The 24,739-nt window shown below is 38.7% G+C and overlaps 1 protein-coding gene across 1 annotated transcript in view; it reads right to left on the reverse strand.

Annotated features, from left to right (window-relative positions):
- Positions 1–137: 137 nt before the first annotated feature.
- Positions 138–24,739, reverse strand: part of LOC137934509 (RNA polymerase sigma factor sigB-like) — a 30,228-nt gene continuing 5,626 nt past the window's right edge. The window contains exons 4-7 of the mRNA XM_068778895.1: positions 5,394–5,624; positions 5,022–5,162; positions 696–896; positions 138–610 (exon numbers count right to left, since the gene is read on the reverse strand). Of these exons, the coding sequence (XP_068634996.1) occupies positions 329–610; positions 696–896; positions 5,022–5,162; positions 5,394–5,624 (855 nt within the window). The 3' untranslated portion in view covers positions 138–328. The remainder of the gene's footprint in view (positions 611–695; positions 897–5,021; positions 5,163–5,393; positions 5,625–24,739) is intronic.

Below are 24,739 nucleotides of genomic sequence, written 5' to 3' on the forward strand. Positions count from 1 at the left end.
CTTTATCGTGATTCTCATTTCAGGATACAGAATTAATGCTTTAAAACTCGTGTCTCAGATTGATAAGCAAACTGGTAGCAAAGAAACTCGTCCTATGATTAACTATGCACAAGTAATTGAAGGTAAGAACAACCAAATCACAGTTGAAGGATCTTAGAGTCCCTTAGCCAGCTGCTTTCATTGAATGAAATGCAATGCACCTCTAGCGGATTTGGAACACGATAAATATGCTTTACAAGACAAAAACAGAAGAAATAAATAGATTACGAAACAAGCATGCGGAGTAGACAGGAAAAGACAAGGCAACCATGTTATCACTAGGTGCCTCTCATGAAAGGACATACTGTCTAAGATTTTTGGTTCTCTTCTTATTCTTGAGTTTTCGAAAGGCACAAGATTCAATCTGCCGGATTCTTTCTCTACTGACACTCATCAACTCTCCAATCTCTTGTAGTGTTTTCATACGTCCATCCTCCAGTCCAAATCTCCACCTAATCACCTGTTTCTCTCTTGGATTTAAACTGTCTAGAACCTTATCCAGATCTTGCTTCATGAACTGCTTCATCAACAAATCTTCTGCTGTTTCAGCATCTGGGTCCGCAATGACTTCCTGAAAGAAACAGTTAAACAAATGACAAAATAAAAATAACAAGAAAACAACATATGAAGAAAATTGTTAAGAAAGGAGTGCCTACTGATGGTTTTAAATTCAGGTTGATCCCAACTTTTTGATCTAGTGACCTTGGAGCTTTGGGAGTCAGAAGCACAGCAGTCAGCCTTTTCATTGTTAAACCTGTTGCCTCCACAATTTCTTCATTGTCAGGATGTCTTCCATTCTCACTATACAATTGCTTCCTGGCCTCCTTTACCCGATACGTTGCTTCTACCATGTGGTACTGTTGAATGTAAGAAATTATTTAGTTGGGGAAGGAAAGAATAAGAAACAAAAGAGCCTCCTGAAGACCAAAACTTATTTATCAAAAGTATCTATTTGATGAAACAAACCTCTGATGAGCCTAACCACATGATCCATATAATTTGTTGGATGTTAAAAAAATTGTTTTCTCCCTTCACTTGTATCTCTCATTCATCACCAATTAAATTTGCCTCATTCAAAAAACTATAAACTCATTTTAAATATATATATTTTTATATTATCAGCACCTTTTTAAAATGCAAAAATAGTAGTCAGGATCACAATAAAAGCTGTAACTTCAATTAAAAAGAGCTCTTAATGATGGAAGAGGTGAATTTATCAAGCCTGCTAGCTCTATTAGAGAACTCATTTCTTGAAAACTAAAGGGAGGATAGGCCTATATGGATCCCAGCATATTCAGGTAATTCCCCTTGCATGAGTTGCAGCAGGCCAAGCCTTCAATCTGTAGCATCAATAGACATCTCAAGTATGGAAGCTTCTTGGCCTTTTGAAAGCACTGCAAACTGCAGCAAGTGAAAACAGGTAATAAACAGCTCAGGCAAATTTTGAAGGAAAGTTAAGGAAACTATAAAGCTTATACTTGGTCTTTGTCCTTTCAATTTCTCAGTTTGTGATTAGCCTATGTTTTCATGACACGTCCTCTAGCCTCGTTGGATCACACGTGACCACTACCTAAAATGGCACGGCACGAAGTCTGGGGTATGCAAGTGAGACAATCCAGAATACTACCCGCTTCTGAGCAAGCTTTCTCCAAAAGACACCCCTCTACCCCACCTCACTCATCTAGAGCCGCTGGAAAACCATTATTATCATGTCCGGAACTAATCATCTTTTTCATCTGCAAGTGCCTGGAAAACACAGGTAGTAGGATAAAAAGTTACAAAATAGTTTAAAGATTTAATAATGTGACTCACAGACAAGAGATTAACAAGAAACTTAGGAACAAATAGAACTGAGTCTACTGATATCTGTGGGGTCGTGTGAACATTACCCTCTCTCTGAAAGGGAAAGGTGGACCCATCAGCCAAAATAACTCTACGATATGAAGAAGACGGATTAATGAACTGAAATACGGAAGACATACCTGACATGTGGGTAGAGGCTCTTGAATCAATTATTTAGGAGGGAGAATGGGACACATTCAATGCAGTCATACCTATACTTGCCATTGTGGCACTTGCTGAGGATGAAGTATGAGTCACTACAGATGATGCAGATGATGCAGATGATGCAGTCAATTGGCGCAGTCGCTATACTAACAGCTGAATTTCTTCATAAGAGCCATTGGGAAAAGAGTCGTCTTGTTCTTTGACTATAGATTTAACCCATGCATGTTTACCAAATTTCTCCCAACATTTTTCAAAAATATGGTTTGACCTACCACAGTGAACACATTTTTTATCCCCCCTATCATTCCGACCACGACCACGGGTAGAGAAGAAGCGACCTCTAGCTCTATTATTACCGCAATGAAATTGACCATCAAATCTGCCAGTAGAGGGTTAGAGGTTAAGAGCAATTGCATCTAAGAAACTTCCACCTAAGTCATTTTTACTCACTACTCCACCTTCAGCCCAAAAAACACTATTAAATGCATGCTCTAGGGTGGTCACATCCTCATTGGCCAACAACTGAGCTCGAATGGCATCATAATCAGAGTCCAAACCATCTAGAAACCAAGTCACTTGAATCTGATTTTCGTTCTTACGATGTCTCCAACAATCGTAGCAAATGGATGGAACGTGTTGATTTCCTGTAGTCCTCCTCTCATGTTAGTAAAGTAATTTGTCACCGATCTACTGCCACGCTTCATGTTAAAGTATCTTACATACAACTCATAGATTCTTGATAAGTTACTTTCCCGAGACAAAATAGATGTTAAGATAGTCCACATTGCCTTAGCAGTACTACAACTCAAAATCTAGTCACTAAATCGTGACTCCATATTGTTGACCAACCAAGTCATCACTAAATTGTCTTAAGCCAGCCAATCCTGAGTAATAGGTATAGTAGGGTCATCTGTTATGTATTTGGTCATCCTTCTGGTCCTCAAATACATCAAAACTGATTATGACCAATTGACATAATTCGATCCATTCAATCAGATCATAGTTATCTGAATAGGCTGAGAGAATTTCACATCAAAGCCCTCATTGGTCCTCTGGACAGTAACTTGCGTGTTGAATTCAGCAATTAAACACAACAAACTACCATAATTCAGTGCAACAATGCGTCAACCAATCAAATGGGAACCATTTCCCAAAATTTTATGTTTGCATAGTCAAGTGGGCCCCACAATTGAACCAATTAGGGCAATTCAGCAGTAATCCCAATAAATTTCCAATTCAAAATAATCAATCTCAGCAATTAAGACCAGGAATTGAAATTGCATGAAATTTAGGTCACGCATACAAAATTGATGATGACACAAACAAAGTAGAAGGAGACACAGGCAGTATTGAAGAAATTTCTCAAATTGGTTTCATTAAATGACTCAAAACCCCAATAATCTTTCAATTAAGAGTAGTAGCTATGAGCCAAGAGGCTATGGCAGGCAGAAAAAGAGTAAAAATGAAGTTTTTACCCTACCAGTCCAGAAATCTGGAAAGATCCTTCAAAAGGGTTGTGAAATTTGACAGAAGAACCACAAAAATGAGAGAAATCTGCCATAGAAGTGTTTAACCTTGCTTTGATACCATGAAAAATTTGATATTTGGGTGAAAAAGAAGAGAAATAAGAGAAGAAGAGCTTGGAGAGAAGCAGCAGCTGCTACCTTGGAGTGTGTGCCTCAAGCCCCCTTTTCTTTTAATCAGGGTTTTAAGTATTTTTACATAAAAGACAAAAGTACCCCTCAAAACATAAACTTACATATGTCCTAAAATACACCTTTAAAATGAATGAAATTGAACCATAGACATATGAAGACATTGCCTACCTAACAGACATTATTTCAAATAAAAACATAAAATATGAAATAACCAAAATCCCCCTGAGTTTATATTTTAACATTTCTTTCTTTTTTTTGTCGTTTTATTACAGTAGATTTGTTGAGTGGGAATAGTCCTACAAATTAAGAAGTGTTATTGCATTATAATATTGACCAATACGCCTCCGTATTCCCTAGTCATTTTAGGATAGAAACATGCTCAATCCAATAGTGGTAGTTTGTGCTCCATTTTGAGTTTATGCCTACATCAGGCTCATTGAATGTAAGCCTAAACGCGAGGGAAAGTGTTGAGTGGAAATAATCCCACGAGTTAAGAAGTGTTGTTGGGTTATAGTATTTGAGAAATAAGCCTCCTATGTGGCCTGTAATTCTGGTATAGAACTGGGCCCGATCCAACAAGGCTTATACTTGGTCCACTCGGGTCTAATGATGCCCAAACCCAAGACATTCGTATAATAGGACCACTGAGCCACAACCCAAGTCTCTTTCTTTGTTGTTGTTGTTACCTATGTACAAAGCTTGAAGCGGCAGTTAGGTCACATCAGCAAGTGAATCTTTATCACTCTTTGGTCACTTAAAAATTAGGCTATCAATAAAAAACGGCAGAATGTCAGCTTGAATATTAATCTTTTTCTTTGAAAACATTGAGAAAGATTTTATATTAAGAAGAGGAAGATAGAAAGGACACGTTGAATCTAATCTAGCCATTACCTTTTCTATGTTTTTCTTTTTTTTTAAAGCAAACACCTTTGTCTATCTGCATCACCACTCTCATCATGTCCTCTTTTTCCTGTCTTACTCCTTATTTGAGTTTGGTGATCCCAACATAGTGAAAACAAGGATTTTTGACAATGATGACAACAATGATGAGGAACCACTCATTGTAAATGTAACTAATATCAATACCAAATCTTTAAAGAACACATTTCCTCTTTTTCAGAACACTGTCACCTATACGAAGAAAGGAATCACAAATCTTTGGAACTTCATCAGAAGCTTTCATTTAATGCACTTTTATGTACAAGTAGCATGAAATCACAAATCTTTGACTAGTATGGCAGTTCTAATTCAACTGAGTCACTAAGAGTCAAACTGAAAGAAACAAATAAAAACATTGATCAGATGACAGAAACTTACTGGTAATCGAATTGTCCTAGACTGATCAGAGAGGGACTTTCGAACCGCCTGCTTAATCCACCAGTGTGCATAGGTTGAGAACTTGAACCCTTTAGAAGCATCAAACTTTTCAGCACCCCTTACCAGCCCCCTGCACCCTTCCTGAAAAAGGAATAATACAGTTAAAGGAAAGGAAGAAGTAAGAAAGAAAACCAAACTGGATAGATAAAGTATAGATCTTTAATTTTTAGAGTTAAATAATATAACATTGAAAACCAGCTGAATTAGCCAAAAGAATGCAAAAATGCATTTCATTCGACACTTCTGGAAATTCTACAGCAATATAATTGAAAGGCAGATGCATTTCAAACAGTTGCAGGATGAAGGAGAAACCTGAACAAGATCCTGGAGGTTCATGCCTGCACCCTGATAATTTTTGGCAATTGATATAACAAGCCGTATGTTGCTTTTGATCATTTTGTCCTTGCAAAGAATGCCATAGTTTAAGCGCTTTCTTACGGTCTTCTGATCAAGTCCAGCAGCTGCAGCCCATTGAGCAAAAGTAGGTTGACCTCCATAACGCACAACTAATTCTTCATGTAGTTTCTCCAATTTCAGTAGGTCCTGATCAAATTTTTAGAGGAACAGTAAAACCACCATAAATCAGAGAAAACACATAATGTACACTTTAAATGAATTATTTCAACAAAATGCTAATGTAGCAGAACTTGAAAGAAAACCCATAAGCACAGATACATTTAGCTTCAGCATTCAGTATTTTCTTCAGAATTAGCAACAAACATTATTGAAGCAAAAAGGGAAAAGGGAGCACCTAAAAACCTGAATTGAGGATTGTCTATCCCTTGAGACATTTTAATCCATGACATAAGCAATTATAATTCTATTAAGTAAAATAAGCTATCAGATAAGAAACTACTAGTGCTCAAGCTAGAAATGTATAAAAGTTGATTACAATTGAATATTGGGAATGAAATAAGGAGAAGAGAGGAAAAAGAGAACTTCTGTCAAAGAAAAAGAACAGTCAGGGGTCAAATTCAAAAAGGAAAGCAAGCAAGACAAATCTGGCGAAATCAGAACAACAATAACAACTCATGTCAGCTTACAGTAGGATGAGCATCACCCTCAACAAGACATTGCAGCAAGACATCCTAATGGCCCAATAAGTAGGCCACCCCATTAGTGCTTCTGACAAATATGAGACTACCAATGCTCACAAATTTTCAAGACTTCATCATCAATCAACCAAAATCACCATAGACAGAACATGACCGTATGAAAACCAGCCAATAACAACTAAAGAACCCCCTTCTTCTACAAGAGAGGGAATATTATGCAGCTGAAAAATCCTCAGTCCACAGTAGAATCACAAGACCCAAAGAGGGCCAAGCACACCTGAAGAGTTATGGACAACGTCCTCCTGTAGGTCATGGATTTCATTCAAAACTACCATCAAAATTCATATTCAACCACCCTGCAAAAGAAGCTTGCAAAGGCTGAATTTCAGGGAGGACAATGGGTTAGCTCAAGGTTGAGGTTCAGGAAACCCGACCTTGCCCCACCACCCCATCCCCAAACCCTGTCTAAGGGGGTCGGATTTCTAACTCAATCCCATCCCTGCCACCCTGTTGAATATTGTATAACCCAAGGGGCAGTTTGGTCATTGTATTTGTGGGTAGTTAAGTTAATTACTTTCCCTCTTAGGTTCATTAGAGGAGTGTTGAAGTGCTTATATTATGTTATTCTTATCTGGAGTCATAAAGAATATGTTAGTCGTGAGAGGGGTATTTCTGGTATTTTTATAATCGTTACTTAAGTGAAAAATAAAACAGGGTTAGGTGTTGATTTTTTACCCTTAAAGAGATTGCTTTTCTCTGCAGCAGAACCACAATTCTCTCACCTCTCTTCTACTCTTGTTCCCTCTCAAATCTCTTTGTTCCCTCTTTCTTCTACTCATTTTAAACATTCCATCCCCAAAACCTGTCCCCACCCCATCCATAACTCAGCCTGCAAAGCTTGCCTCGTCCTCCAAAAGTTCCATTTATGCCCTCAAAAGAGTATAAGATTTCACTTCTTTTTTTGTTTCTTATTGTAATTTGTTCAATAATTAAGGGATAAACATAATTTGCTAACTAAGGGTCAAATTTCTCTTTCCCCTAAGCTACCCTCACTGACTCTTTACATTTGGTTTTTATTTTTAAAGCGATAACATCACAAAAATGTAGGGGAATATATATGTAATCTAAACCTTAAGGGTCCTTACCCCAAACCCTGCAATTTTTGCGTTCACCTCATCTTCATCCCACAAGGGAAAAAGCGTCCTTGTACAAAGCAAGTAAGGTCAAGACAAGCACCCCGTGAGTAGCTTTGGTTTGGAAATGTCTTAATATGTTGGAAGATGGGCTCAAGCCACAAACTCAAGGCTAGAAGCCCACACGTCAAAGGAGTGGCAAAGTGGTAATTTATGATAAGTTCCATAAGGATGGCATAAAGATGTACATACGTTGTCTGAGTATGTCTTTTAATCTATTGAATTGTAGCCCTAAGGGCATTGTGACACTATAAATAAGAATTTTGGCTAAGAGGTAAGGTATTCAAGCCTTCTCCTCTCTTCCAGAAATCGTCCAGCCACCCTCTCTTCTCCTTTGATGCATTCTCTCCTTCCCTTAATCCAAACTCTCCTCTTTCACGTCCTTCTCCTTCCTTTATCCTCTCTCTCTTCTCTCCTTCTTCTTCCACGCTAACCTAAAATCCTTCTCATGGGATCCTAACTTCTACATGGTATCAGAGCTTGGAGTTTAGGATCCCTATTCAAGTAGTTATGCCATCCATTCAAGAAGTTGTTTATAGGAGGAGTTTTGCCATGAAGAGATAGATAAAGTTTGTTTATTTTTTTTCATATTCCTTCTTTACGTTTCTATTTTTTTCTATTCTTGAATTCTTGAGTCACATCAAGTCAGGATAATTTTCATAAACATTGTGAAGATCTATCTTTTATGACTAAAAGGATGTTATAGTATTGATCATCTTGTAGCAAAATTACATGATTGATCAAAAGTTGTTTTTTTCTGTTGTTTATTATTTGGATTCAGTTACTTTTATGTAACTTGGATCAAACATCTTTGATCAGGGATTCCAGCATATGTTGTTGTCAATTCTATAATCTAACATTACTCATGGGATTGGGTTATGTTGTTGGATGACCGTCATTTAGTTAGAATTCCAGCATTTATTTATTCTTATTGTTTATTTCTACTTTTGAACTTCAGCAATTGAATTTTTTTGTTGAAGTATTCCCATGAGTTGGAAATTATTTTGCCAAGAAATTGCTCTCAGTTTGCCAAGAAAGGCCTTGTCTAAATTTGCTCTCGGTTTTGTGATTGAGTTTGGATTAAGGATGAGAGTTGCATCTATTCTCTTCTCTCTATTTGTTAGATAAATATAAGAGAAGTTGAGTAGTGACTGGTTCTTATTATCACTTGACAAAAGCACAAATTTTTTCCATGATTTGGTGTTTATTCTCGTGAAAATATTCTCTACTTATTTTTCGTTGGTAGCTAATTTGGTCTACGGGTGCTTCAAATCACGTTGTATAATTGTTATTTGAAAAAGCCCTTTGAAAATTGACCTCAACAGTTGATTTGCGTCAACATGGAGAGTGGACATATGAGTAATAAGAGTGACATACTCCAAATTCCTACAATTCCACTAAGAGGTCTTTCCAATTACCTCAGTTGGTCACAACGGTATGGAGGGTTCTCGTTACTCATGACCTTCTCAGTCATGTTATCAAAATCCCTCATCCGATTGATGAAGAAGATGAAGCCTACCACAAGTGGGTTAAAAACAATAACATGGTTATCAGTTAGCTTATTAACAGCATGGAAGAGCATGTAGCTAACAATGTGGTCCACTTGGAAACATTCAAGGATATTTGGGACACATGTGCTAAGCTCTATTCAAGTACTGCCTCCTTGCAAAGAGTATATGATGTTTTCCAAAGTATGCTGACAACCAAACAAGGAGATAATATTCATGAGTTGTTGGACCGGTTTCGTGGCCTTCTCCAAGAATGAAAAATTACTCAACCATACTCTACCGACATTGTTGTTCAAGAAAAACAACGAGAGGCCCTAGCAGCAGCTATTTGCCTTTACCAATATTAAGCCTTATCTAGAGGTGGCTAAGACTCAACTTCTTAGTTCCTCTGCTCCTCCCACATTTGATGACATCAGTGCTACATTGTTACGGATTCCTGATCCATCTTCTCCTTCTCCGATTGATGCTCTTTCAGCTATGTTCTTTGGTAATCGGGGTACATCATCCCAATCCCGAGGACGCAGCAGAAATACAAGAGGAGGCCGCAATAGGGGTGGTCGAACGGGTCCGACTCATTCCCGCACTAAGCCTCGATTGTGCACTTACTGTAATGGTCAGAAACACTTGTGGATTCATGCTGGAAACTCCATGGCAAACCTGATTGGACCACAACAAATCCAGCCTCAGTTAATGTTGAGAAAAAGGAGGAAAGGGTTGATTCTCCTTCCGGGAATATGACTATTACTGCGGAAGACTATGCTACAATTCAAAAGTTGAAATCCTTATTGAAGTCCTCTATTCCACCAGGACCTACTGCTGCCACTACCATTGCCTCAGGTATGTTTTCTTCCTCTTCAACCCCTTCCTCTTGGATCATTGACTCCGAGGCTTCCGAACACTTGTCAGGTAACAAACACATGCTTCATTCATTGTCTCCATGTCTTCCTCATAAATTTATCACTATTGCAAATGGCTCCCAAACCAAGGTGGTTGGCAAGGGTTCAGGATCTAACTACGAAACAGGTGTTTGGCAAAAAAAGGGGATTATACTATTTTACTCTTCCACCAGTAGCTGTTATTTCATCCACTACATCCGAGGCTCAACTTTGGCACAACCAACTTGGTCATCCATCTATTTCGTCACTTCGTTCTTTAGTTCCATCTCTTAAATCTTTGTCTACTTTCAATTGTGAGGCATGTCAATTAAGTAAGCATATTCGGAGGACATATTCTCCTCGTCTTACAACTATCAGTGCTGCTCCGTTTGCATTAATACACTTTGATGTATGGGGACCTTTAAAGGTCTCTAACATTTCTCAAGTTCAATATCATGTTACTTTTGTTGACGATTTTACCCAAGTGACTTGGTTGTTTTTATTTAAAGAACGATCAGAAATTCTTTCTATTTTTAAAAACTCGCATGCAATGGTAATGATGCAATTTGGGAAGAAAATTCAAATCCATAGATCCGATAACGCTAAGGAATATTTGTTTAATGAGTTTAAATCATTTTGTGAGGGTAATGGGCTTGTTCATCAAACATCATGTGCCTATACCCCTAAACAAAATGGTGTTGCTGAAAGAAAGAATCGCCACCTCCTTGAAATTGCTCGGGGCCTCCTCTACTCCATGAAGGTACCCTACTTTAATTGGCCTTATGTCATTCTTATAGCATGCTTTCTCATCAATAGGTTACCTTCATCAGTGCTTAGCAATCAAACTCCATATTCTGTTAAGTTTCTTGCTTCTCTTTCGTCTATTTCCTTTCCACAATCTTATCAGGAGGCCCTGAAGCATCCAGGATGGAAGGCGGCTATGGATGAAGAAATGCATGCATTATATGAAAATCAAACCTGGTCAGTGGCATCACTCCCAAAAGGGAAAAGACCGGTTGGTTGTAAATGGGTATTTACGGTGAAACACAACCCAGATGGGTCGGTTGCTCGTCTTAAAGCACGACTCGTTGCAAAAGGTTACACTCAGTGTTATGGGAAAGATTATGAAGAGACTTTTTCTCTAGTTGCAAAATTGAACTCAGTACGTATCATCCTATCTATTGTTGGTAACTCATCATGGCCCGTATATCAATTTGATATAAAAAATGCATTTTTAAATGGTGATATACGACAAGAAAATTTATATGGTCTAACCACCAAGATATGTGGTTGAGGGTGAGTCTGTATGCCGGTTAAATAAATCTTTATATGGGCTTAAACAGTCCCCTCGGGCCTGGTTTTATAAATTCAGTCAAGCGCTTTTACGATTTGGCTTTCATCGGTGCTCGGTTGATCACTCAGTATATGTTAAAGTTACTATCAAAGGGAAGATATTATTAGCCTTGTATGTTGATGATATTATCTTGATCGGGAATGATGCTCATAGTATACAAGAAGTGAAGAATATGATATGTCAAGAGATCAAGACTAAAGATCTGGGTAAGCTCAAATATTTTCTGGGTATAGAAGTCCTTCAGTCAAAACATGGGATAGTATTGTCTCAAAGAAAATACACCTTGGATCTTCTTGAAGAAACCGGAATGAAGGGCTATAGACTAGTTGATATACCTATAGATGTGAATGAAAAATTGTGTGCTACAACTGGAGAAGATGTTGACACTGACATATATCAAAGACTTGTGGGAAAATTGATCTATCTCACGGTAACCAGGCCAGATATATCATATGATGTGAGCATGGTAAGTCAATTCATGCACAAACCACGAATTACTCACTGGCAAGCTTTGGAAAGAATACTATGATACCTAAAAGGTGCTCCAGGAAGAGGATTGCTATATAAAAAACATGGGCACTTCAATATAGAAGGCTTCTCAAATGCAAATTGGGTTAGATCACCCGATGATAGAAAATCTACATCTAGGTATTGTACCTTTGTTGGGGGGAACTTGGTCACATGGAAAAGCAAAAAAGCAAAACATGGTTGCAAAATCTAGTCCTGAAGCAGAATACCGAGCTATGGCTCACACTGTAAGTAAACTTTTATGGATAAAGACTCTTCTTACCGAATTGGGATTTTATAAAGGAGGCTCCATGGGACTACATTGTGGTAACCAAGTAGTTATTCAAATTACGTCAAATCCAGTCTTCCATGAAAGAATTAAACATATTAAAGTAGATGGTCATTTAATACGGGAAAAGTTTCAAGCAGGAATAATCTCTCTTAAATATGTTTCATCTCAAGTGCAAGTAGCTGATATCCTCACCAAACCGGTTACATCCAAAATTCTATCTTATATATGTGGCAAGCTGGGTATTTATGATGTATTTTCTCCTCCAGCTTGAGGGGGAGTGTTGGAATATGGGCTCAAGGCTAAAAGCCCACACGTCAAAGGAGTGGCAAAGTGGTAATTTATGATAAGTTCCATAAGAATGGCATAAAGATATAAATACGTTGTCTAATTATGTCTTTTAATCTATTGAATTTTAGCCCTAAGGGCATTGTAACACTATAAATAAGAGCTTTGGTTAAGAGGTAAGGTATTCAAGCCTTCTCCTCTCTTCCAGAAATCGTCCAGCCACCCTCTCTTCTCCCTTGACACATTCTCTCCTTCCCTTAATCCAAACTCTCCTCTCTCACATCCTTCTCCTTCCTCTCTTTTCTCTCTCTTATCTCCTTCTTCTTCCACGTTAACCTAGAGTCCTTCTCATGGGATCCTAAATTCTACATACTACTCATAGGGTTAAACACTTAGTGTGGTGTGGTTAAAGATAGGATTCGTACAACTGATGAACTTCGTTGTGGAGGTAGTCCCGGATAGTCAATGTGAATTCTTCTAAAGATGAGTCCATATCTTCGTGCTTGCCTGATCACCTTTGCTGTATTGACTACCATATTGCGGAAGTTTAGTTACCCTTTTGTTATTCCTAACTCGTTTTAGATCTATTAATGCAAATATTTGAGAGAACATTAGCTAAACCTGGGAAACATTTATGGTAGATAGCTTTTTATGCAGCTATTTGGGCTCTGTGGGAGGAAAGAAATGTTAGAACAGTTAAGCATTGTTCACATTCTATTGAGGGTATCACAGAGCTTCCATCATTTCAGCAATTGACTAGTGATTTCTTAAGATCTCATGAGCAAGAGGTAGCAGCTTGTGTTCATTCTAGTAGTAGGGAATGGCCGTGGCAGCTTCCCTCCTAGAGGGGTGTTTAAAGCTTAATTTTAACAGGAGTTTTAGAGGGAATCTGAGCCCTACAAAGGGTGGAGATATCCTACAGCACTATCGGGGACAGGTCATGAGTTTATATTTTGCTCCCTTTGGATAGTGTGATTCTATTGCAGTCGAATTTCGGGCTTTGCTTTGTGGATCAAAGATTGTTAAGCAGAACTACAATTTTCCATCTGCTGTTGTAGAAGATTCGGCTATAGCGAGTGGGTGGTTTTCATCAGATCTCAAATCACATCGGGGATTCTAGCATATACGTAACATAGTTCTTAATTTACATAAAAATCGTTACTTGCTCTGGTAACATAATGTAGAAGCATAAAAAGATTAGTGAATAATCTTGCCAGGATGGGTGTCTCACTTACACATCTTGAAGAAGTAGCACGTATCCAATTGATACAAGTTGACTCTCTTGTAATTTTGCTTTTCATTTCTACTGTAGGTCTTCAAAGTTTGTTGGTTTTTAGCTTTCTTTTCCTGCTTGGCCTGTTCTTAAGCAGCCTTCTTGTATTTTTCTAATCCTCCTTTTCCTTCTTGTAAATGAAATTTTTATTATTCTCAGTATATATATTGTTAAATATAATGTAAAGGATAGTTTGGTCATTTCATGCAGTCTTGTTATATCAGGGAGAGTACCAGTAATTTCAGGAATTCTGTAATTGTCTAAGGTCCAATTTTCACAACTTTTGAACATGTATCTATAGAATATAAGGTGTACTTGTATGAGGGGTAGAAAGGCCTTTTCCTCTAAACTCACTTAAGTTAATAAAGAGGGATAGGGTGCTCGAGCTTTCCCCACTATCCAGAACTGTACACTCTTCTCCAATCTCTCTCTTTCTTCTTTTCTTAATCTCTTCTCACTCTCAACCCTACTTTCTTCAATATTTTACTTGGTATCAAAGCAATCGGTCCTGATTGCAAGCCAGTGAAGCATCCGCTCTCCATCTATTATATACAAAGTCATCTCAAAAAAGGGAATTTCAAGGTTTGGTCTTGCCTGGTCTTAAAATTTTGATTTTTAGTTCTCTTTTTCTGCTACAACCCTTGGGTCAATGGTTTCTATTGCGAGTTAAGTAGTTCTATGCCTGATTAGTGCCCCAAGGGGGTCTTTGCTTGGGATTCTCCCATTCTCAATGTGCATAAAACTCCAATACTGTCTGTTTTTGTCTGCATCATCCTCTAAAAGGCGGATGTCAGCCCTGGTTTTGTGAATTCTGGTGTTCTTTGGTGGGAATTTCTACAATCAGTTTTCTACATACTATTGGGTGTTTGCGTGATTATTTGACAAAACCTTAATTGTGGTTTGTGGGGCCCACCAAGTCTACACAACTACACAGGTGAAATTGAGACCTTGATTGAGCTTTCCCTTTATCTATGGCTGACTCTATTGAAATTAATACTCCCGTAACAGAATCTTGGAGCTCAGAAGGGAAAGATTCCATATTGATTACTATAGATGGATACAAACTATCTGAGTTGGTCCAAATCTGTTTGAATCTATCTTAAGGCCAAAAGAAAGTCAAAGTTTATCAAAGATGATCCTCTGACTCCCCTTACAGATGATTGGGAAGTAAAGGACAGTCAAATAATGAATTTGTTGCTAAGCTCCTCCCAGTATTCAGAGATGCTACTTCCTTTCACACAGGCAATGGTGCGGCCCCCGCCCCCTCTTGGAGGACTTCCCGGGGCTCTCTAGGGTGGCTAGAGACCTCTCTTGTTCAGCGGCCGACTCATGGAGGGATCAGTCGTGGAGTCTCCCATTTCGCCGGGGACTAAATGATGAGGAAACTTCGACTTTTTGCTCTCACTTATCCAGACAAAACAATATTATTATCCAGGAGCATGTAGTTGACAAACTGACTTGGACGCCCAGCATTAATGGCCGATTCACTGTTGCTTCTGCCTACTCTCATATCAGAAAGCAAGACTATAGTATGCATGAGCACAAGGCAAACTTGGCTTGGAAGCTCTCTATGCCAAGAAAAATCAAGTTCTTCGTGTGGTCAGCTATCAGAGAACAGATTCTCACACCTGACAACCTTCATAGAAAAGGCTTCGCCACCCCTGACCGTTCATGTCCCCTCTGTGCAGTATGCGATGAGACAGTCCAGCATGTTCTCTTACATTGTGGATTTTCCTGGCAAGTCTGGATGAAGATTTTTCAAAAGATAGGGCTCCAAATGGGGATTCATGAGGTCCTCTTCGCCACCTATGAGATGGTAAGGGCGATCCACCTTCCTCAGTTGGGCAAGTTAATTCTTTTGGCATGTCTTGCACATATCCCTTGGTGCTTATGGCTCGAGCGAAATAACCAAAGATTCAACTCCAAAGCTAGCACCTCGGACAATACAGTTTCACATGTTGTGGGCCTTATCTCGAGTTGGTTACATACCAAAAAGGAGTTTGCCGCTCTATCAGGTATTTCCTTTCGGGAAAACTGGAAGTTGATCGCTCATATGACGAGCCCTTGCAAAACTCCGGTTATGGCCTTCTGGGATCCTCCCCCTTGCGACTACATCAAACTCAATTTTGATGGTAGTGCTATTGGCTGTCCTGGGCCGGCTGGAGCAGGTGGTGTTTTCAGAGGCAACAATGGAGATCCTATTCTTTCTTATATTGGGCTGGTGGGCATGGCCGATTCAAATACTGTTGAAGTAAGTGCTCTTCTATTCAGCCTCTGAATCTTCAAGGAACATCTCCATGGCAAACTAATTATTAAAGGAGACTCAAAGACTATCATCAGTTGGTGTTCAAAAGATAGCTTCCCCCTTGCCGTCACTGGCCTATCATCGATTGTATTGCTCACATTGTGTCTTCTATTCATTGTAATTAGAATCTCATTCCTAGATCAGCCAACTCTTTGGCTGATAAATTGGCTAAATTCGGAACTTCCCAGCAATCTCTCATTGTTTGGGAAGCTTTCCCCCCTTTGTAAATTTAGAACTTCTTCCCAACAATCTCTTGAGCTTTTGTCTTAATAAAATTCAGCATCATTTAAAAAAAAAAAGTAATGACTTCTTTGCTAAACAATATGGACTTGAGATTATGAAATCAGATAATGAATTGTGAATCAGCCAAGGAGATGTGGGTGTCCTTAGAATCACTATATGCACAAGAAAGTAATTTGTCTCGCGTTTATGAGTTGTATGCTAGACTCCTCAATCTTAAGAGGGGGTAGAGAACTATCACGAATGATTATGCTAAACTACAAGGCATATTGCAAGGGATCAACAAGTTCCACCCATTCACTACTGATGAAAAGAGCATCGAAAGCAACAAGGACAATTGCATGTTGCAAAGTTTCTAGATGGGTTGGGACCAGACTTTAACACAGTCAGGGCTCAATTGCTAGCCTAAGATGATGTTCCCTTGCTCTCCACAGCTTTTAACGGAGTTATGCGGATAGAGACCACAATTAAGTCCAAAAGAAACAAGGATAATAAAAATGTTAGTGCATCTGAATTTAATTCCTTTGGTCAATCAAAGTTTGCTTGAGGATGTGGAGGTAGTGTTCGAGGCAAGGGAGAAATGGTTCCGATAGAGGACAACGCTGGAATGAAGGATGAGGTGATAGAACTGTCCTCTTCAACTTTTGTTGCACAACCTCCACTTCCTCCCACTACTTTTGCCAGCTCAGGCATGTCAGTTGTACATGTGCGTCCTGGGTCTTCCTGGGTAACTGACTCAGGAGCATGTCATGTACGTCTTCTTTGTTTACTGGTCCCTATTTAGGGATTGGGTAATGTCACACCTACTCCATCCATGCCCCTTAAATTTGTGTTATTTGTTCTTAAGTTTCCTCATAATTTATTGTCTATATATCAACTTACTAAGTCTTTAAACTGTTGTGTAACTTTCTATCATTCTCACTGTGATTCAGGATCTCACGACGAAGAAGATGATAGGTTTTGTGCGTAAGAGAGGACTATACCACTTGGAAGGCCCATCACAAAATTTTACACCTGTTTCACCTACCCTTCATGCTGCAATTTCACCCATCTGGTGGCATGTACGACTTGGCCACCCTTCTCCAACGAAGTTGGTCCAATTATTTCCTACATTTCATTCAAGTTTATCTTTCCAATGTGAGTCGTGTCAATTAGGCAAGCATCACTGAAGTGTTTTCTCAATGAGTCAGACAAAGAGTTCTAATTTGTTTGAAATTATTCGTTCTGATGTATGGACCATGTCCAGTTCCTAGTATTTTTGGCTACAAATATTTTGTTTCTTTTATTGATGACTTCAATCACACTACTTGGGTGTATCTCCAAAAGAAGAAATTTGAAGTCTTTGATGTCTTTCAAACTTTTTATAATGAAATAAAAACCCGCTTTGGTGCATCTTTCCAAATTATTCGTACTGACAATGGATTGGAATTCATGATTCATCAATTTACTACTTTCTGTCAACATCATGGTATCTTCATCAGTCATCATGTGTTTTGACTCCACGACAAAATAGAGTAGCAAAACGTAAAAATAGGCATTTATTAGAAATAGCTTAGACAATGCATATTCATATGCGGGTACCCAAACTTATTAGGAAGATGTCGTACTTACCACATGCTTTCTTATTCACAAAATACCTTCATCTATGTTTTGGGATCAAATTCCTCTCCAATTGTTGAATCCTTCTGCTACATTAATTTCATTTTCACCTCAAATTTTTGGTTGTGTATGTTTTGCCCATGTTTTTGGTACTTCTAAAAATAAACCTTCACCATGTGCGATTAAATGTGTCTTTCTTAGGTATTCTAGGTCACAAAAGGAATACAAATGTTTTTGTCCTTCTCTTAGGAAAACATTTGTGTCTGCTGATGTAACCTCCTTTGAGGATGTGTCATTCTTCTCTACTTCTGATATAGTAACTCCTTCATCAAACACAGTTCCAGGTGTTGTTGCTAGAAGATGTCTTTGTCCATCATAATCTATTATTGCAAAAAAAACCTTGCAAGTGTATCAGCAAAGGCAACATGGTCACAAACAAGCCACAACTCCCTCTCTCTCAGAGGCTCAAGCATCTTCTTCACCTTAAATCCTAAGGTAATTGAGTTACATCTTCCGATTGCTCTTCGTAAGGGAGTTCATTTATCTCCTCGTCATCCCTTGTCCCATTTTGTTCCCTTTGATTTCTTATCTACAGGATACAAGTAGTTTGTTTTGTCATTATCGTCCTATACTATTTCTTCTTGTGTGCAGGAAGTGTTTTTGTCTCCTCAATGGAAGCATGCTATGGATCTTGAGATGGAGGCGTTCTTCGGTGCGACAGTTGTGGGTTATCATTGGGTATACAGCATTAAATATAAAGCAGATGGATCTATGAGCGATATAAGCTCTGTTGGTTGCCAAAAAATATACTCAAACGTATGGAATTGATGTATTTGAGACATTCTCTCCAGTTGTACAATTGACATTTGTTCATGTACTGGTATCCATTGATGTTAAACAAATTGACCACTCTTCCAACTTAACATTAAAAATGCCTTTTGTATGGCAATTTAGCAAAAAAGTCTATACGAAACAACCTCCTGGGTATGTTGCTCAAGGAAGATGGAAAAGGTATGCAAATTGAAGAAGGCAACTTATGGGTTTAAACAAAGCCCTAGGGCATGATTTGAGAAATTCAGCCAAGTGGTAATATTCTTCGGTTTCTCGCAAAACCATTGTGATCATTCATTATTTGTCATGAAAAGGTCATATGGGATTGTAGTCTTTGTATACGTTGATGATATTGTTTTGGCAAGTAGTGATGTGCAAGGTATTGAAGAAGTAAACTAGAAACTGACTAATCATTTCCAAACTAATGATTTGGGCTCCCTGAAATACTTCCATAGGATAGAAGTCGCTAGATGTAGAGTTGGCATTATGTTAACACAAAGAAAATATGTTACAGACGTGCTACAGGAGTATGGTTTATTGGGTGGAAGCCAGTAGATGTCAAAAGGTTGGCCAATACAACCTAAAAGACTAGTAGTTTAAGTGAGGAAAACCAACCTAATCAAGAGAGGTGGACCGGAACCATCTCTGACACCCACCCCGCCCCTTACCTCCCCGCGGGATTCGAAGGCGGGACGTGCCGGACCTGGCTCTGATACCATGTCAAGAGGCTGGCCAATACAACCTAAAAAACTAGTCGTTTAAGTGCGGAAAGCCAACCTAATTAAGAGAGGTGGACCGGAACCACCTCTGACAGTAGAGACACCCATGGAAGTTGGAAATGACTTTCATGATAAGCAAAGTGAAGAACTCAAAGACAAAACTATATTTCGTAGATTAGTTGGAAGGTCAATCTATGCCACTGACACAAGAAATAAAATGTAGTAGCCTGGTCTAGTACTAAAGTTGAGTACAAAGCAATGGCTCATACAATTAGTGAACTAAAATAGGTGAGATCAGTTCTTCAAGAATTGAATCAATAGATTGATGCACCGATGATGTGTATAGTGATAACAAAGCTACCATTTTTATTGTTTGCAACCCAGTATTTCATGAGAGGACCAAACACATTAAAATGGACTACCATTTTGTTCAAGATGCAGTGATGAAAAAGGAAGTTGATACTCCCTATGTTCGATCATGCGAACAAGTTGGTGATGTCTTTACTAAAGCCTTGGGTAGGCAAGAGTTTCGAACAAATGTAACATGAGACTACTAGATATATATGTTCCAACTTGAGGGGCAGTATTTATAAAGTAAGGAGTAATTTAGACATTTCATGTAGTCCAGTTATATCGGGAAGAGTACCAGTAATTTTTTTTTAAGAAGTGTGTATATTGATAAAAAAGGAAAACGAACAAACAAACCTAGGTCCAGGGGCCTACCCCCAACACAAGGCATTGGAGTGAAATGCCCGCTTTGGCCTGGGAGTCTGCCAAGTGATTAGCAGAGCGGGGAATGTGTTTCAAGTTACAGTTTAAAAGGGAAAATAAATTACATAATTCCAAAAACATATCTCAGTGACGCCACGGGGGCCTGATGGAACTCGCACACCAGCTAATGACCACCTTTGAGTCACCTTCAATACAGAGAGGACCCGAGAGGTGACTTGAGAAGATTTTGATACCATGTAACAGACACGAAAGTTCCGCTGATGTGGAGTCAGAGTTGCCAAGGGGGCCTACATAGGAGGAGGAGGTCGCCATTTGCATTGTGGATAGCACCACCGAAACCTGCTGGACCCAGGCAACTGAGAGCACTACCATCAAAATTAAGCTTAAAATGGCCAATCGGAGGCGGGGTCCAGATGCCAATGATCGGGGCGCGAGAGGGCTGGGAGAGACCAGCGATTATCTGCCAGTTTCCCCTTAAGTTGGTGTCACTGAAACTTCTGAATTCTTTTCTGTTGAGGAGCTAAGTAGTTATTTGGCCAGAGATTTGTTCTGTCAGAACCTCAATAGGTGAAGATTTGAACTTGAATTTCCTCCTATTAAGTTCTTTCCAGTAATTGCAAATGAGATATCAGGTCTAGTGACTGTTGTATATAAAAATTAACCCACTAATCCCCGATACATTGTCTTATCATTCAGTTCTGCACTTTGATCATCATGAAAATCATGGCCTACCTCATTGGAGTATCAACTGGCTTGGCTCCTAAAAGACCATATTCCTATAGCATATATGTTATATATTTCCATTGTGTCAAGACAACTCCCTTGCTTCTTGCCACTTCAATCCCCAAAAAGTATTTTAGTAGCCCCAAATCTTTAGTTTGGAAGAGCTGCCAAGTGGAATTTAAATTCTTCAATACCAGATATATCAATGCTTGACAAGATAATATCATCTACATACATCAGCAATACTATAATCCCAGATACCTTTTCATTACAAACAAGGATTGGGATCATAATGGATTCTCGAGCACCCCATACACATCACCACCTGGCTAAATTTTTCAAACCAAACCCTCGGACTCTGTTTTAAGTCATAGATATCCCGGAGGTTTCTCAATATATACTTCCTCTTCTAGATCACCATACAAGAAAGCATTTTTTATGTTTAGTTGGAATAGGATCCATCCTTGATTCATTGCAATAGAAACCAATATACGAACAGAAGATAGTCGGGCAATAGGGGAAGAAGTCTCAATCACATCAACACCATTTATTTTGGGAGCATTTTTTAGACTTTATACCTTTCAACAGACCTATCAACATTATACTTCACTGTATACACCTATCTGCAACCAACAATTGTAGCCCCTGGAGGTAATTCACATAATTGCCAGGTACCTCGAACTACCAATGCTTCCATCTCAAGATCCTTGGTCTGTTTCCACTAGGGAGACAAAAGGGCATCCTGCACTGAAGAAGGAATAGTGCAAGTAGAAATTGACAAGGTAAACTTCTTGTAACTGCCAGATAAGGAACTAAAAGAGACAAAATGAGACAAGGGATAACGAGTACCTTTTTTGACACCCTTCCGGAGTGCAATAAGGTGTAAGTTACTGACCTCAGGATCCTTAGACGATTTAGAGTCATGGTCTGGTGTGAGAGAGGGATCTGTAACCTGAGAAGAAGTCGATTATCTACGCCAATACATCTACAAAGGTTTCTCGACAGTGATACCCTATGAAAGTCGAATGCACTCATCAACTGGGAGAGGAATAACCAATCCGGGGTCTGAAGAAACGTTAGGGACAGTCCCAAGAGAATCTGACTCAAAAAATGGAACATTCTCGAAGAATGTAACATCCGCAGATAAAAATGTTTTCCTAGTCGATGGGCATAAAAATTTATATCTTTTTTGTGTTTGAGAATACCATAAGAAGACACACACAATGGTCCGAGGAGACAATTTATCCCTAGAAGGTCCCAAAACATGAGCAAAACAAACGCAACCAAAAACACAGGGTGATACAAGAAACAAAGGAATAGATGGTAATAGAACCTAAATAGGAATCTTACCTTCAAGAACAGAAGAAGGTATCCTGTTGAGCAAAAAACATGCAGTGAGTACGGCATTTCCCTAGTATGACTTGGGAACATTCATATGAATCATCATAGTACGAACAACTTCAAGTAAATAACGATTTTTATGTTCAGCCTCTCCATTTTGTTGAGTAAATATACAAGATGTTTGATGAATGATCATTTGGTTTTGACAACATTATGAAATCTTTGATTCATGAATTCAAGACCATTATTAGTACGCAAAGTATGGATTGAGGCAGCACACTAATATTTTTATTATTATAAAAAAGTTGAAATACATCAAAAACCTCAAACTTCTCCCCCCTTCTCCCTAAGGAGATAAATCCAAGTGCACCTATTGAAATCATCAATAAACGAAATAAAATACCAATGGTTAAACTGACAAGTTACAGGATAAAGACCACCCCAGACATTTGAATGTACAATCTCAAATAGTTGATTGGTTTTATGATGTGAGACTGAAAACAAACTCTTGTCATGCTTGCCTAGTTAACATGACTCGCAGTCAAAAGAAATGTTGGACGAAAATTCTAGAAATGCTTTAATTAGTTTTGCTGCAAATGGATGACCTAAAATCAGATGTTACTGTAGAGGTAAGTTTGGTGAATGTTGTACATGTAATGTATCATTTGTTAGGTGGCTCACCAAATAATACAATCTGCCTCTCTACCGACCAAAGTCAATCGTCTTCCTCGTTACAAGATCCTGAAAAACAGAATGAGTAGGATAGAATGTTAGGGAACAGTTCATAGACTTTACTAACTGACTAACAGGTAATAGATTCAAAGGAAACCTAGGGACAAGTAAGGCTAAGTGAGGTGACATGAAAGATGCTAAAGTGACAGTACCCACTCTCTGAACTGATGAAATAGACCCATTGATAAGATTGATAAGTTTTATATTCAAGGACTCCTTCAAGTCAGAAAACAAATATGACATACTTGACATATGTTTAGTAGCCCTTGAATCAAGAACCCAGGATGGTGACGAATGCATATAGAAAGTCGACATACCTGAACTTGTCCTGGTAGGAGTAGGAACAAAAGTTATGGGCCACATATGCAAAAGAGAGAGCAACTGAAATTTGAGCCATACGCTGTGTAATCTGTAGTTGTTGCTGAATTCACTATTGCATTTTATTTAGGGCTCCCGATGTAACAGATACCACAATATCAGATACATTCCCATTGCCATCATGGATAGTAGAATTGGCCCAAGCAGTTTTCCAAAATTTAACCCAACATCTAAGTAATGGTTGTTACATCCATAATGGACAGACTTCCTCCCAGATTTTACCATCGTTGTGGCCTCTACCTCAACATGAACCATCTCTACCTCTATCTTTGCCAGTACCTTTACGGCCTCTAGAGGAGTTTGTTGAACCTGATATAGTATCTAAGGTATGAAGAGCAATACCTTCAACCACCTTAACATCTTTACCCACCTTGGGTACAATTGTCTTCTCAACCCTCATAATCCTGTTAAAAGTGGTAGACAATGTAGGAATCTCAGTAGAGGCTAGTACTTGGGCCTTGATTCATCAAACTCAGCACCTAAACCATCAAGAAATTTAGCCACCAGCAATTGATTCTGTTGTTTTTTTAATTCCCTTTCATTTTTAGTGAATGGATGATACACACTGATCTCCTGCCAAATACCTAGAAAGGCACCATAATATTTTGTAACTATTTTGTTTCCCCTTTTCAACCCAAAGAAGCCCATATAATTCATACACTCGTGAAAGATTGCCCTCCTGAACATATAGAGACTCTAAGGACACCCACATAGCTCTCGCAATTTCATTGTCCAGTTCCTAATTTCTCAATGTATAATCAATGTTGTTGATAATCCAAGTCATAACTTGGTTGTCCTCTGCTTCCCAATTATTATCAACCGGAATTGGAGGATCATCTCGAATGAACTTTGTCTTCTTCCTAGCCTTCAAGTATATCCTGACTGATTTAGCCCAGTTGAGATAATTTGACCCTTTCAATTTCTCATAAGTAATAATAATTGTATCATTTCCATCATACCCTGAAACTTCTCTAAATGGAGTACACATTTCACCTGAATCCGCCATATTATATGTATAGATCCACAAATCAACACAAGAACACTTCTCAAGTAGTTCCTAGAATATCACCAATGTGTGCCTCACATGCGAAATTAGGGTTAGGGCAAAATAGGATGTGTGCGCTTCAAACAACTTTACTTTGTACATAACCACCAATTTCCAAGAGAAAAATACCAAATAACCCTTAATTAGGGCTGACATCAACCCAAGGAGGAGGATGCAGCAATGATGCAGGTATAGGTGATGCACATCCCAAGGAGACAAGAATAAACCCTCTTAGGGCAATCAAATCATAAGAGATCACTCAATGATTAGTAGAACCAGTAACCCTATGGTTATGGCAAAGAAAAAAGAGAAAAAGATTGAGCTTTCACCAACCAGTAACCGAGAGACTTGATAAATCCCTCTTCAAAGAAATCGCCCCATTCAAAAGTTGATGATGATTGATAGAAGATGCTCTCAGACAAGATCTTTTTTTTGTTTTAAATAATGATAATTTTATTTCAAAGAGAAAGAGAAAACATCAAGGGAGGCCTCCCCTAAAAACAAGAGATTGAAGAGGGGGAGGGCAATTTAGTGCACAAATCAGCAGCCGAATTGGCTGATTTAAGACCATGAGACCAAGTACAAGAAATAGTGGAAACAAATCCATAATATCAAGATAAAGTTGTCAGTGACGCCAATGGGGGAAAGATGAGGTGGAGCATCATCCGATG

This window comes from Aristolochia californica, unplaced genomic scaffold (genome assembly GCF_029961685.1).
Source record: "Aristolochia californica isolate CCGP_79_NKW_82.1479 unplaced genomic scaffold, dmAriCali1.0.hap1 SCAF_6, whole genome shotgun sequence".
Lineage (NCBI taxonomy): Eukaryota > Viridiplantae > Streptophyta > Magnoliopsida > Piperales > Aristolochiaceae > Aristolochia > Aristolochia californica.